The 13,415-nt window shown below is 40.6% G+C and overlaps 2 protein-coding genes across 5 annotated transcripts in view; one reads left to right on the top strand and one right to left on the bottom strand.

The window, feature by feature from the left end:
• Nucleotides 1-47: 47 nt before the first annotated feature.
• The window catches only part of LOC141006899 (sodium- and chloride-dependent GABA transporter ine), a 13,513-nt gene continuing 145 nt past the window's right edge, over nucleotides 48-13,415 (bottom strand). The window contains exons 2-15 of one of the 3 annotated variants that reach the window (XM_073479193.1): nucleotides 9,665-9,759; nucleotides 7,258-9,530; nucleotides 6,665-6,799; nucleotides 6,366-6,570; nucleotides 4,498-4,630; nucleotides 4,270-4,404; nucleotides 3,997-4,100; nucleotides 3,776-3,900; nucleotides 2,403-2,515; nucleotides 1,853-1,993; nucleotides 1,664-1,763; nucleotides 1,267-1,367; nucleotides 1,016-1,183; nucleotides 48-880 (exon numbers count right to left, since the gene is read on the bottom strand). In XM_073479193.1, coding sequence (XP_073335294.1) covers nucleotides 728-880; nucleotides 1,016-1,183; nucleotides 1,267-1,367; nucleotides 1,664-1,763; nucleotides 1,853-1,993; nucleotides 2,403-2,515; nucleotides 3,776-3,900; nucleotides 3,997-4,100; nucleotides 4,270-4,404; nucleotides 4,498-4,630; nucleotides 6,366-6,570; nucleotides 6,665-6,799; nucleotides 7,258-7,432 — 1,788 coding nt within the window. In that variant the 5' untranslated portion in view covers nucleotides 7,433-9,530; nucleotides 9,665-9,759 and the 3' untranslated portion in view covers nucleotides 48-727. The remainder of the gene's footprint in view (nucleotides 881-1,015; nucleotides 1,184-1,266; nucleotides 1,368-1,663; nucleotides 1,764-1,852; nucleotides 1,994-2,402; nucleotides 2,516-3,775; nucleotides 3,901-3,996; nucleotides 4,101-4,269; nucleotides 4,405-4,497; nucleotides 4,631-6,365; nucleotides 6,571-6,664; nucleotides 6,800-7,257; nucleotides 9,531-9,664; nucleotides 9,760-13,415) is intronic. The other 2 variants (XM_073479194.1, XM_073479195.1) reach the window with 2 other exon arrangements.
• The window catches only part of LOC141006901 (flotillin-2a), a 21,215-nt gene continuing 20,763 nt past the window's right edge, over nucleotides 12,964-13,415 (top strand). The window contains exon 1 of one of the 2 annotated variants that reach the window (XM_073479196.1): nucleotides 12,964-13,167. In XM_073479196.1, coding sequence (XP_073335297.1) covers nucleotides 13,119-13,167 — 49 coding nt within the window. In that variant the 5' untranslated portion in view covers nucleotides 12,964-13,118. The remainder of the gene's footprint in view (nucleotides 13,168-13,415) is intronic. The other variant, XM_073479197.1, reaches the window with a different exon arrangement.

Genomic DNA, 13,415 nt, shown 5'->3' with positions numbered 1-13,415 from the left:
ATGTTCACCGTGTGTTACAGTTTGTCATTACAGAAGAAAGACACAAGTTGTGGACTTTGTGACAGGTTTTTATTACATCTTATATGACATGAACGACAGTTGCATGACCCATGTACTCCTCTGTTTACCACCATTGTTTATCATTTTTATCAGCAGTGCCCTGTTGCTTTTGACCTAATGAGTCAGCCACAGTGAATTGGTTTACGTTTTTATGAAAAGTAGTTTAATACATACATTCAGCTATCTTTGAAATGGTGGCAATCGATGTCACTTTATTGGCTCAAATGAATGTACTGTGTTTAAAAAAAAAACTCAAAATGTATCCCATAATTGCATCAACAGACACGACCAAAAGATGGCAGCATTAGCAAAGTTAAAGCTTCAAATGAGGGCAAGGAAAGTGACAGTGATACAGATGTACACAGCAATAACAAGAGTCTAAACACTGTCTTCCCACTATATCTTGTAGCATTAAATATGAGCAAAAATCAAATTCACAGGCTCACACAAATGTCCAATTTCTCATATCTGCATGGCAGATATGCAGCAACACATTTTTCACAATTCTGTAAATCATTTTGTAGTATCTTTCTGTTTGACTTCCTTACCAAAAGTTTGTGTAAGATTTAAAGCAAATGGCAGACAATCGTGATTTATTCGAGCTTACTAAACCTCTGCCACTCTAAATGGCTCGGTGAACATTATGACTGTGCAAAGCACAGAGGTATCAGAACTTTGCCTCCACAGGAGGATTAACAGCTAGATCGATGCTGGAGCTGATGACAGCAATGTCTGGATCTCCGTTCTTCCCTCCCCTCTCATAATACGGCATGTTTGACTTTTCATTCAGCGCATATGGTGTGATGGACAGCTTCAGTTTCTGTCAAGAGAAATGGACCAGTAATGTTAACATACAGCTAGATTTTTACACCAGTGGGACATGGAAACACATGCGCATGGGTACTACCTACAATAACTGGGGTGGAAAAAGAAGGAAAAGGTATATATACATCACCTGCATGAATGAGCCAGGGAGCACCCACAATGTGTGAACGGCACCCAAAGGAATCCAGATGATGGAGGCCATGGCAATGACCCAGCCGACCCCCTGAGCCCAGGGAGGGAAGACGTAGTCCTCATAGCGGGCTGGTTTGAACTGGATGATGGAGAAAATCAGGATAACCTGCAACAGGAACATTAAAAAGCTTAGCTGTGGGGAAAAGTCTTCAATCTGAATCATGTTGATGAAAACGCCTGTTGACGTACAGTGATCAGCACAGGAGCAACTACTAGCCAACACAGTCTGAAGAAGATATTTGCTCTTCTTCCAGTCATCTCTTGTAGGTTGTCTGAAAGTCGTTTCGCTCCTGCAAATGGAAAAGCTTCTTCAGTAGACAGCATTTAAAGGATAAGTTCACCCAAAAATGAAAATTCAGCCATTATCTATCCACCCACTTTCATGCTGATGGAAAGTTTCAAAAGTTAACTAAAACAATTCTGAAACAACTGAAGTAGATGAGGACTTGTTTGAAAATGTAAACAAAACAAAAAGTATTGTGGACTACTAATCTTCACCTGACTTTCCATCGGCAGGGGGGTAAGTGGATAACAACTACTACATCTACATCTAAAAAGACACACAACTGAACATGCTTTTTCTCACCATAACTCCAACAGATGGCTATAACCTCAAAGAATGCAAGAAACATGATGGACACTATGGCAGTGTAATGGTCCATCAGCTGGAAAACAAAGATTCCCACCTGAACAGATAACAGCAGATATGAGATGAATGACTTTATAATTTCATCTGAAATTGGTTAAAATTCATCCAGTAAATTACAATCAATACCTGCAGGACACAAGGAATTCCCATGAGGAAAGCAAAGCCGCAAATAGCAAGAACAAACAGTTCCTTACGCCTGAAGAATTTAATCAGAGTTTGATAGAATTCATCCATGAGACTGGTCACCAGCACTTCAACCATAGCAAACTGGCAAAAAAGAAACAAACAAAGAAGTCATACTGTAGCTCTGTAGGGTAAGTGCATATTAGCCCAGTCACCAGAATAAAATGTTGAAATTTTACTTTTCTGAAAATCACAAATACACTCAAATTTGTGTCATACGTGTCATTATTAATAGGTCGACAACATGTATCATATCACGTTCACATTACATGAATATGAGCTAAGTTTAAGGTCAGGAGGTGGACAGGTTAGTGACTGCAGAAGAGCTGGGCGAGAGGAGGTTTCAACATTAACAAATATAAAGTTTCAACATATCTGTGGTTTGCAGAATAGTACATTGCCACCATTTTATTCTGGCGACTGGGTTGTGGAGATAATCACACTTTTTTCTGTGGATTATCCCTGAAAGTGTGATGTTTTCCCCATCAACTACCTCACTGTCCAGTCCAAGGCAAAGCAGCATGAAGAAGAACAACACCGCCCAGAGCTGAGACACGGGCATGTTGGCAAAGGCTTGTGGGTAAACAACATAAACCAGTCCTGGACCTAGATACACAACACACACACACACACACACACACACACACACACACACACACACACACACACACACACACGTCAGTGTAGCATTGCTGATTGAAAAAGTAAATCATGAGTCGACTCAAAGGAAGGAAAACTGTTGCATGACATTATGAAAATTGTAACAGCGCAATATACCCTTATAGAAAAACCACATGTGGTCACACGTGATTTTGCACATGTGAATTTAACCTGTGAAAACATGTTAAAATCATGTGTGAAATATGTGGAAACATTTTACACAAGTAAACATGTACTTGGCACGAGGGAAACGTGGTTTGGGAACATTTTCATGGTATAATATGCAAATCCAAAGTAATTTCCCATGTGAAACCTATGGATTTGCATATGAAAACCATTGGAATTAAATGTGAAACCTATGGGATTACATTAGGATTAAATGTGAAACTCGTGTAAATTCCCATGTGAAACCTACAGTATTACATGTGAAACCTGTGGGATTACATGCGAAACTCCTCGTAAATACCCATGTTAAAACAATATAAAAATGTGATCAACCTCAGTGACAGACTCTGGCTGGTCTGCCTGAACCCTCAGTGATATACAGAGTTTCCTGATGAATTTACATGCAGTCTTAACATGGGTTTTACATGTTATCCCATAGGTTTCACATGGGAATTTACATGGGTGAACATAGAACATAGAACCACATGTCATAACATGTGCTCCGTATGATGCAACATGTGATTACATGTTACCACATGTTGCATCATGTGCTAACACGTGGAAAACGTGTGAAATTCATATGGTTTTTCTGTGAGGGTATGGAGATTTTTTTAGTATCTCTTGCACAACCACTCTGAGGTTTGACTCCAAATATATAAAAGTCTTGAAATCAAAGTGTATCTTTGGAATGTGAGCTGTTTATAAATTTAGTGGGAAAATGGTTAAGTTCATAGCTAGACTGCAAGTCCTCCTCCCCTTTGTCATATCAACATGGCTATAATTAGCTATTACGAGTAAGTTTATTGGATTGTAGCTGTAGTTTTCACTAGAAAAATATCTGTAACACCTGTAATGACCTGTTTCTTTTTGCTTTATTGAAATCATTCATATGGTTGTACTAAATTCCCAGTCACGTAAGTACTATGACAGAAAAGGTGACACTAAAGCTATAATTTAATTAAAAATAATCTGAAGTAAAACCAATCCCCCAGGAGCCAAAGATATCAGTGGAGACTATTTTTCATTGACTTGTTTGCTTACCATCCACAGCCAGATCGCTGATGGGAATTCCTTGCAGATAAGACATGTAGCCAAAGGCAGAGAAAATGACAAAACCTGCCAGGATACTGGTGAGGGAGTTGATTATGGCTATAGTCAGGGTGTCCCTGTGGGGAAAAAAATGAAAAAAATATATTTCTTTCTTTCTGCCCAGAGATCATTACTGTCACTGTTGTGAGGTAAAATGAGCATGAGTTTATTACTTCAGAACATTGTTGTTGAAGGAGTTGTAGCTGGACATGGCCAAGAGGGAGCCAAAACCGATCCCAATGGAGTTAAAGATCTGAGCCGCAGCATTCACCCACACCTGCAACACAGACGGATGTTCATCTTAAACCACTGATCACTGCCAGGACCAATCATCAATATCCATGCCAATCCAAATACTAGTATAAATCTTTTCTCCCGCTGCCCTATGAAGGACAGAAGCAGTACCTATTTCCATTTTCTTGTCTCCTCTCTTTCTGCTTTCTTACCTCCACTGAGAGCAGCTTATCCCATTCAGGCACAATGAAGAAGGTTATTCCATCTACTGCTCCAGGAAGCTGAGCATTATTGATCAGCAATGCAAACAGGATAATGTATGGGAACAGAGCCGTGAAGTACACCACCTACAAACAGAAACGAACAAGGGTTGTCATTCACTGTATTTCCATCGGTCTCTCGCCTTGTATCTGTCTCAGTTTGTCGCTCTTTTAACTTACCTTGCCTGTTGATTTCACTCCCTTAAAGATGCAAAAGTAAATAAGGATCCAAGCTAGAAGGAGAATAAGGAAAAGCTCCCACCGGATCACTCCTGTTTCCTCTACTCCACTAGTCTGCTCCAGCATCTTATACCTTAGAAGAGGCCAGACATAAAGAGAAAAAGTGGTTGTTATTATTAATGCTCTAAGAACAAATGATCTGAGCACAGAGCCATTAACAAACAGGTGGTTACAAAAGGGTGTCCTGCTGCACTTAATTAGTTATTACAATCAGGTGGACAATGGGCAGGAATTCAGCAGGGATCCATTTTGGGCCCTTTAATGTTTCTGATCCACACTGGTTGCTGTGTCGTCATCATCTGACCACATTGATCATTGACCATTTTAAATCAAACAAACATTACCTTTGTCCCCTGTTTGTATTTATCTACAAGAATATACCAGTAGTCTACAAAAAGAGGATGCAAATGGTGACCTCAAATGGGTACCCAGAAGATGAACCCTTGAACCTGACTTTAGTGATCTCCACTGGGTCAGAGCTTTTGATCATCCAGTCGAAATCTATACAATTGAGAACATTAATGATCCCCAGAGGATGACTCGCATTAACTTTGGCGATCTTCTGACTTTTTCTCTATCTCTACCGGCAGGTTCACATATGTGGGTCAGAGTGAGACATTATGACAACAGTTAGACGGATTATTGTGGAATTTGTTGCAGACATTCCTGTCTTTATGTTTATGTATGATCCCTGACCTTTCAATTAGTGCCCTTGTTAAAGCTGCTGTTGTAAAGCGTTGTTGTCGTTTTAGCTGACTTTCTGTCCATTTTGCGGTTACCAATCCCCTCCCACCTTTCTATGTCACCACATGAATGCTCAGCCATAATCACCAGACATAGCAACAGACAGGAGGATCCTGCTCTCTACACGTTCACAAGCGGACAGTACCGCGCCTTCATTGAGTTCTCTGTCCTGATTAGATAAAGTGGGCAGGGATACCAGAAAATGTCTTTTCTCTTTTACTGCATGAGTGGGGGGAGGAGAGACATGGGTCACCGACCAAACACTATATAACAGTGATTACTGTTGGAATATAGAGCTATTTAACTCTTATTTTAATAAAAAAAATATATCACACAGCAGCTTTTAGTGAGATTTTTAATCTGTCCAATAAAATCAAAATGAATGACATTCCTATTATCCTCAACTATATTTCTTAGATATGCATTATACCTTTGTTGCCTCAACAACCTTCATTCTGATCCTCTGGCCGAACTGCTGATGACCAAAAGCTAAATTTGGACATGAACTTTTATCTATCTAAGAAATCACTTTTCTTTACAAAGAGCATTACAGCCCAGCAGAGCCACTAGTGTGGTCACAACAAAAAATTCTGTTTCCCATGAAACTCACATTCCATGTCTGCCTTTATCCCCCAACTGCAGTTAGACCAGTTAATGAGTAAACCACTTTGAAAACGTGAGGTTTCACCCAACTGTCTAAACAGCAAGATAGACAAAGACAAAAGGAAGGTTATGCTCCAGAATGCTTAGCATTCAAAATGACTTAGCATTTCTCACACTTCCTTAAAATATTTTATCTGCTTGCTTATCACAGACTCTTATCACTAACCTTCACTATGACTGATATCCCTCTCATGACTCTGATAAGACGTGGTCCCCAATAACTTTTTATTCTGCGTATTAAAATAATGATTGTATTCTTCACTGCCAACATAATTGCCAGAGAGCTCGACTGCTTGTCAAACTTCTGGGAATTTGTAATCCTGCTATAATCTAATAAATATCTAGTCTGGTTATTTAATCCTGAGAACCAGCAGCGGTTTCTCTCACAAAGTGAAACGTACTTGAAGAACTCCTGGCTCGCTGTGGAGGAGTAGCTGCTGTTGGTGGCATGACTGGTACAGTTTGGTGTGTTCCAGGTGTTGTTGCAGTTCTGCCAGGGTAGCGGTGCCTGGAAGGAGCTGAAGAGGTAATAGAGGGCCCAGGTGATGACAACATTGTAGTAGGTGCACATGATGAAGGAGATGGCCACTGATGCCATGCCAACTCCTGACGACAGACAGAATAAGGTTTTTAGCAGTCAGACCAATGCCTAATTTTCAGTTTTCAGGGACATGAATGTTTCATTTGTGCCACAGAGTACCTTTTAACAGTGGGCAGACAATAGCCAGGGCGTGGACAGGCCCTCTCCTTGTGTACTGACCCACAGTCAGCTCCATGTAGAGCAGAGGGATCCCCAGCACCACTAGCATGAACAGGTATGGAACCAGAAAGGCACCTGTGATGACAAGTCAACTGTCAAACACATGTTGCCAACAAAGGAGAATTCACCTGTGCTTGTTTTATGATATCCTCTTATCTTTAACTTTTATAAGAGTCATCCTGCCCTTGCATTTTCCTCTTTATATCTTGGGTCACTTGTAACAGTCAGGTGAGGCATGCCTCTGTCAGTTATCTTTACTGTTGTAAACCAATGTTCCTCCCAGTTACAGTAAGAATTTCCAGCACAGTACAGCACAGTATGGCCTTGTTTCATTACATGAAATTCAAACTGAGAACATTTCAGAACAATTTGAAAATTTTTCAACACAATCACTATGGAGCAAAGTGTTTCCAGTCGGGCTCACTAACAGCACATTTTGTTAACCTTTGGACCCAGTTTGAAACCAGTGTGTATGTGCAGAGGGTGGTCTGCTTTTATAATTCTGTAGATGAAATGTCAGCTTTGTTTCCTACCTCCTCCACTCCTGTAGCAGAGATAAGGGAACCTCCAAACATTTCCCAGACCCACAGCACAGCCGATACCAGCCAGGGTGAACTCTATCTGCCTGCTCCATGTTGGTCTGTTGGGCTGCTCCTTCATCGCTGCTCCCTGTGTCATCACTGTTGCTCGTCTGGACACAAACTCCATGCAAATGTTGACTGGAATTTAAGCGACTTGGGGTGATATAACCTTCCTTTTTATTATCCTTAATGATTAGCTTAACAGAGGCACATCAGTACGCTGCAGCTCCCAGGCTCACAAAGACAGAAAAGTTTGTCTCAATCAATAGGTGTCATAAAACACAGATTTGTGGTTTTACATAACATGAAATTAACAAGGGTTAATTATATTTGCAGGATTTTGACTTTGACAAGTTAATTGTTTAACATAATTCTTTTTATCCATTACTCCAACCAATGATCTTAACACATCTGTTTTTTTTATCAATATGCAATACAGACAGCATCAATGACTCTGTTGAATGACAAATAAATCATTTCAACTAAGTAAAATAAGATGTAACTTCTCAAGCAGGTTGGGAAAAGGCTTCTTTTTTACATTATTCTTATGATAATTATTACCACAAGTATTCTGTAGTATGTTCCAGGCTCTGCCTTTGTAACACTTAAGTATTTACAACAATAAATCTAAAACTCCCCAGTCTTTTACTCTGTTATGACGAGTTTGTTACACATTTGCAGAATGCCACAGATGAAATGAGGGTCTGGTTGTATAACACAACATGTTCTGAGCAACACGTGCTGTACCACACAGATTTCAGGTGGGGTCATCGTGGTCGAACGATCCTAAAGCGATAACCTTTACGATATGAAGAGCACAAAGAACAACAAGACTAACCACTCTGCAGCTTTCCAAAGGTTTTTTATGAGTCAGTCATCTTTGTTTGCACATACGCTGATGTCCCAGTTGGATATTTATGGATTTCCTGTATCGTCTCCTATCACTCATGGGAGCTCAACATATTTACCATGATGACTTTTAGAGAAAGCACTTTTTGGCTAATGGGGAAAACAATATTAGGGGAATTCCATTAAAATAACAATCTCACAATACATGAACAACTCACAACATGAGTTGCAGGATCAGTCATCTGTCAAAAGGGAGTCAACTGATACACAGCTAACCGAGAAAATAAAAGCCTGCAGCAGATAGATAAAGTGGCGGACATCACAGGTCGACAAACGTGCCTCAAGTCTCTCCGCCACCATTAAAGCCAATTTTGCTGAAATGAGGGAATGTGATGCAGCAAAAAATCTGGAGTGTGAGTGCCATATCCACTGCCCTCCACTCAGTCCTCACACACCTTCAAGATAACAACAGCTGCACCAGGATGCCGTTTGTTGATTTCAGCTCAGTATTCAATTCCACCTCACCCATGAATCTAATTGGAAAACTTCACACTCTGGGCTTGAAACCCACACTCTGCAATTGGATATTGGACTTTTTCACGCGCAGATCCCAGACAGTTCAGATTGGCAGACACCTCCTTTACTTTAGTGCTCAATACCGGAGCCCCCCACGGCTGTGTGCTCAGCCCCCTCCTGTTCATTCCTATACACCCATGACTGCACTCCCAGACATCAAGAAAACTCTACTCTGTTGATGTGGACAAACCACCATCATCGACCGCATTACAAACAATATGAGAGTTCATATCGGGAACTACCACTCAACGTCAACAAAACCAAGGAGATGATTGTTGATTTTAGAAAAAAGGAGGCAAAGACACACACACCGGTCTACATCAGTCATCAGTGGGTCTGATGAACAGTTTTAGGTTCTTGGGAATCACCATCACAGAGAACCAAGCTTTGAGGTTGGGTTTTCATCTACCAAATGGTAGTTACCTGACTTGATATTAGACACACAGACCTACCTTTCAAACAACAGTATCACTCTATATACATACATAAAAATACTGAGATTTATGGGGTAAGGGAGGCAGGGTTCACTGGGTCACATGAAGGCAGCTGGAAAGAAACCAATATTAAGCGTCCCCCCCAGGGAGTTAAAGAGGAAACACAGCTAACCGCTAAAATAAAAGGCTGCAACAGAAGGATGCAGAGGCGAACATCACATGTCAACAAACATGCCTGCAGTCTCTCTGCCACTGCTAAAGCCAACTTTACTGAAAGGAGCAATGTGATTCAGCAAGATGTTGATGAAGGTTCTCAGTCATCCAGGTCAGCTTAGAATACTACAGCACTTAGAATCAGCAAGAAATCTGGAGTGTGGAGGAGAGGCAGAGGATGAAAAGTAAAGCTGTTAAGAAGGCTGTGGGATGAGGGAGACATCAGATAACAGCCTGTAATCCACTTCCTGTTGTTCATTCATTTTCAAACTGAGCAAAACACAAACCTCAAGTTGATGTCTGCAGCGGCAGTGGGTTCTGAAGTATACAAGGACGTCAGTCATCAGCTTCAGGCCTGGCCCATTCAGCCATGTGCACAGATCTAAAAGTCAAACGTTATTATCATGTTAGAACCACCATCAACGGCCATTACAAACAACGATGAGACTTCATATCAGGAGTACATCTTGCAGAGTGGTGCACAGAGAACAACCCACTGCTCAACTTAGGCAAAAACAAAGAGCTGATTGTTCATTTTAAAAAAGGAGGCAAAGACACACACCCCTGTCTACATCAGAGGAGCTGGGTTGGAGAAGGAGAGCAGTTTTAGGTTCCTGGGAAAAAAACATAGAAAATAACCTGTGGCATTCCACACATCACCACCCTGGTTAAAGACAAGCCTAGAAATGGCTTTATTTATTAAGGAAATTTAAGAAGGTTAAATTCCTGTGACAATTCTTGTCAACTTCCACAGAGGAGCAATAGAAAGCATACTGACTAGAAACATCACAAACTAGCATGGCTCGTGTACGGCCAGAACATCAGTGGTACCCACCAACCTAAAAAGAGCATCTAAGAGATTCTTTTACATGCTGGTCATTGTGAGACTTTGCTGGTTTGTGTGTGAGAGCCACCTTCTGGATGGAGTGGGCACATCAGACTATTGTTTGGCACCTGGGAGAGTGAATAACTGTCTAACACTGTTAATGCTATACTCCAATGTAAAGGCTGAACTTGTTTTTGAAGACGGGATGTTGAATTAAGAAGTTCAGATACTAGCCACAGCCAGTGGTGGAATATAACCAAGTCTAATTGCTCAAGTACTGTACTTAAATACAAATTTGAGGTACTTGTACTAGTCTTTTCTTCTCATGCTACTGTATGCGTCTACTAAATGTTGTATTTTTACTTCACTACAATTATTTGACAACTTCAGTTATTTATAGATCAAGACTGTTGCATACTAAACATATACAGATATGTAAGGACTAAGCTGAAAGAAAATTGATTAACAACTAATTTGATTAATTAAATGTTTGCCATTTTTGCATTAAAAATACTAAACATTTCATGGTTCCAGCTTACTATTGGCTGATCTGAAATGAGCATTGAGAAAGGTTATCTTGGGTTACCTCTGTGACAGCATTTCTAAGTGTGTAGCCAACTGAATTTTAACAAACCAAACAATAAATTGATTGATAGATCATATAATTATCAGATTAATCCATACTGAAATTAATCATAACTTGTATTACTATAGTTAAAAATTAGCTCCACCTTAACCAAATACAACAGTAAAATCCTGCTTTTATATTAATGCATGAGTAATAATAATCTAATGATACAATGTATAAGAGTATAAAAGTCACAGGAGACATTTTTTTAATGCACTCAGTACTTTTACTTACAATTTTTTTTTACTTAAGACGCAATATGTGAGAATTGGCCACCTGTCATATTCATACTCAAAACCAATAGGGGCAGCATATCACTAGAGTAACTGCAGTTAGTGGTCTAAACTGGAAGCTTGAAGCACTGGGTGTGTGTGTTAGCACAGCTAGCACAGCAGCTTTGGACAGACCATGGATAGCTGTTTAGCATGCTAACTTAAGTAGACATCTCTGCAATACAATACATAGATGTCACTATGTCAAAAAGCTTAATTTCTTCACATTCTGTTGACATTTTTTGGTAATTTTTACATTGTTTTGAACTAAAATTCTTACATACTGCACCTTTAAGTAAACAGTCTGAATATTTTCTCTACCACTGACCATTTCTGACTTTTGTTGCCTTCTGAGCAGGCGTGCTTAATTTTAATAATAGGCTTGTTCCTGACCCTCACCCCCACCTTTGTTGGGGTGTAATGTTAGCCAGAAGCTCCTGCCCTCAAGAGAGGTCAGGGCTCCAACAGAGCACAAGCAGTCCTATGGCATGCAGCAGGATTTGGTGCCATTTCTTCTCAGGCATGCTTGTCAAATGCAGCTTTATGTTATTGTGACAACCTTGCCAGAGGCAGCAGTGTGGGATAATCACATGCTGGTTATAAAGGACCAGTATGGGGTTGTGGTCCAGGGCTAGTCCCGGGCTGTTCGTGCCCTGCAGCATTTCCTGTCCTTGCATTTGTATGTATTGCAGGAACAGCACTCACACATCCATCTGTCAGCCACATGGAAAAGTGTCAACATCACAAGTACACAGATATGGAGTAGATGAAAGAACAATATGCACCAATGAAGGCCATCGCGAAATCAGTGAAACATGGCATGGTGATGATTGGTGTTCACATGAAATGAAATGTGAGAGAGCACTCATTGGATTATGGTGGGAAAAGAGTTTGAAGTTCCATACATGAGCAATCATAAAACACAATCTGATTGATTAAAGCCAATCCAGATCTTTGTCTCTGCTAAGGTCAGGAGTCTAGGTGTGGGCTAGAGTTTATCAGCTAGTTCACCGTGCATACAGAGGCAGCTCTGAAGGTGCAATCAGAGGGATTCTCTCAAGCTTTTCCCTGGCAAGTAGTCATGAAGGTCTTATATTCAAATTACAGGTGTTGATGATGGCTGGAAGGATATGTCACACCTTTTCTGCATCACTGTAGGCCACCCAATTGTACTTTGGTCACAAAGATTGTGATTGTGCACAAATATCAGTAAAAGTTACTTTACATATCAGTGTTTTTATCCTGGGAATGGGTAAAAGCACTTTAAGCTTTTGACTGGATTGTGTTTCGTTCTGGTCGTGAAAACACAAACAATCCAAGCTGCTTGCATGCGTGGTTCATATTTCAAAAACACGATAGGCTATTGTTTACTTGCACACATTATCGCTCAACTGTACAATGCAGAGTATCACCAGTGTATCTTCCAGCTGGACTGGGCGTGCCCTCGCAATCCCTTCCATTTCAAACAGATGGGCTGTTAAAACTGTAGCTATCACAGCAATCCGTCACAATGTTGATGATACCAAAGCACATAAATGGTACGTGAGCAGGTCACTAACCACGAAGTTGAGCGCCACAAACACATGTGTCTGCGGAAAATTACAGTGATCCTTGCTTCGGTTACTTGCGTGAGAGGATATTTAAACAACCACGCCCTTTTCATTATTATGATATCGTATCCCTCTGCTGCGGAGGGGCTGTCAGGACAGGGGGAGGGGTATCTGATGAGCTGAGTCAAGCAGCAGCAAAAGAAGGCCAGACGTATGCCGATGTGAACTTCAAAATAAAAACAAAACGATTATTTTGAAAAGACCTCGTCAAAATTACCACTATTTTGAAAGTCCGAAGCGGAAGTGTAACGTCTCAGTAGGTTCGACTTGACCCAGACGTCGCTTCCCTCGAGTTAAAAAAAATCATCGATAATCGACAGTTGGAGGAAAAAACCGTGAATTTAAAGACAAATTACTCTTGTATGCGCCGAGTGGGTTTGGATACGCGTTTATTCTGTCGGTAAAATGGGAAACTGCCACACCGTTGGACCAAACGAGGCCCTTGTGGTTTCAGGTAACGTTAACGCTTTTTGGACGATGTGTTTGAGCTCCTTGGGCTCCTTCCTGGCTCGATGGAGAGACGAGCCTGGAAAGAAGCGAAAACACAGCTTTTATTCGAAGTGTAGCTCATATTTAACCTGAAAGTGTGTCAAAAGCTAACATTCCGTGTTACATACAGCGAAAACATGTGATATATTTTAGCAATTGGTCCGCAATTTGTTTTCCTCAAAGCTTTGCTAGCTAATTGTAAATATATCAGGA

The sequence above is a fragment of the Pagrus major genome, chromosome 13 (assembly GCF_040436345.1).
Source record: "Pagrus major chromosome 13, Pma_NU_1.0".
In the NCBI taxonomy this organism is placed as follows: Eukaryota; Metazoa; Chordata; class Actinopteri; order Spariformes; family Sparidae; genus Pagrus; species Pagrus major.
Note: the sequence above shows the minus strand (reverse complement) of the source record. Positions and strands in the feature narration are given on the sequence as shown.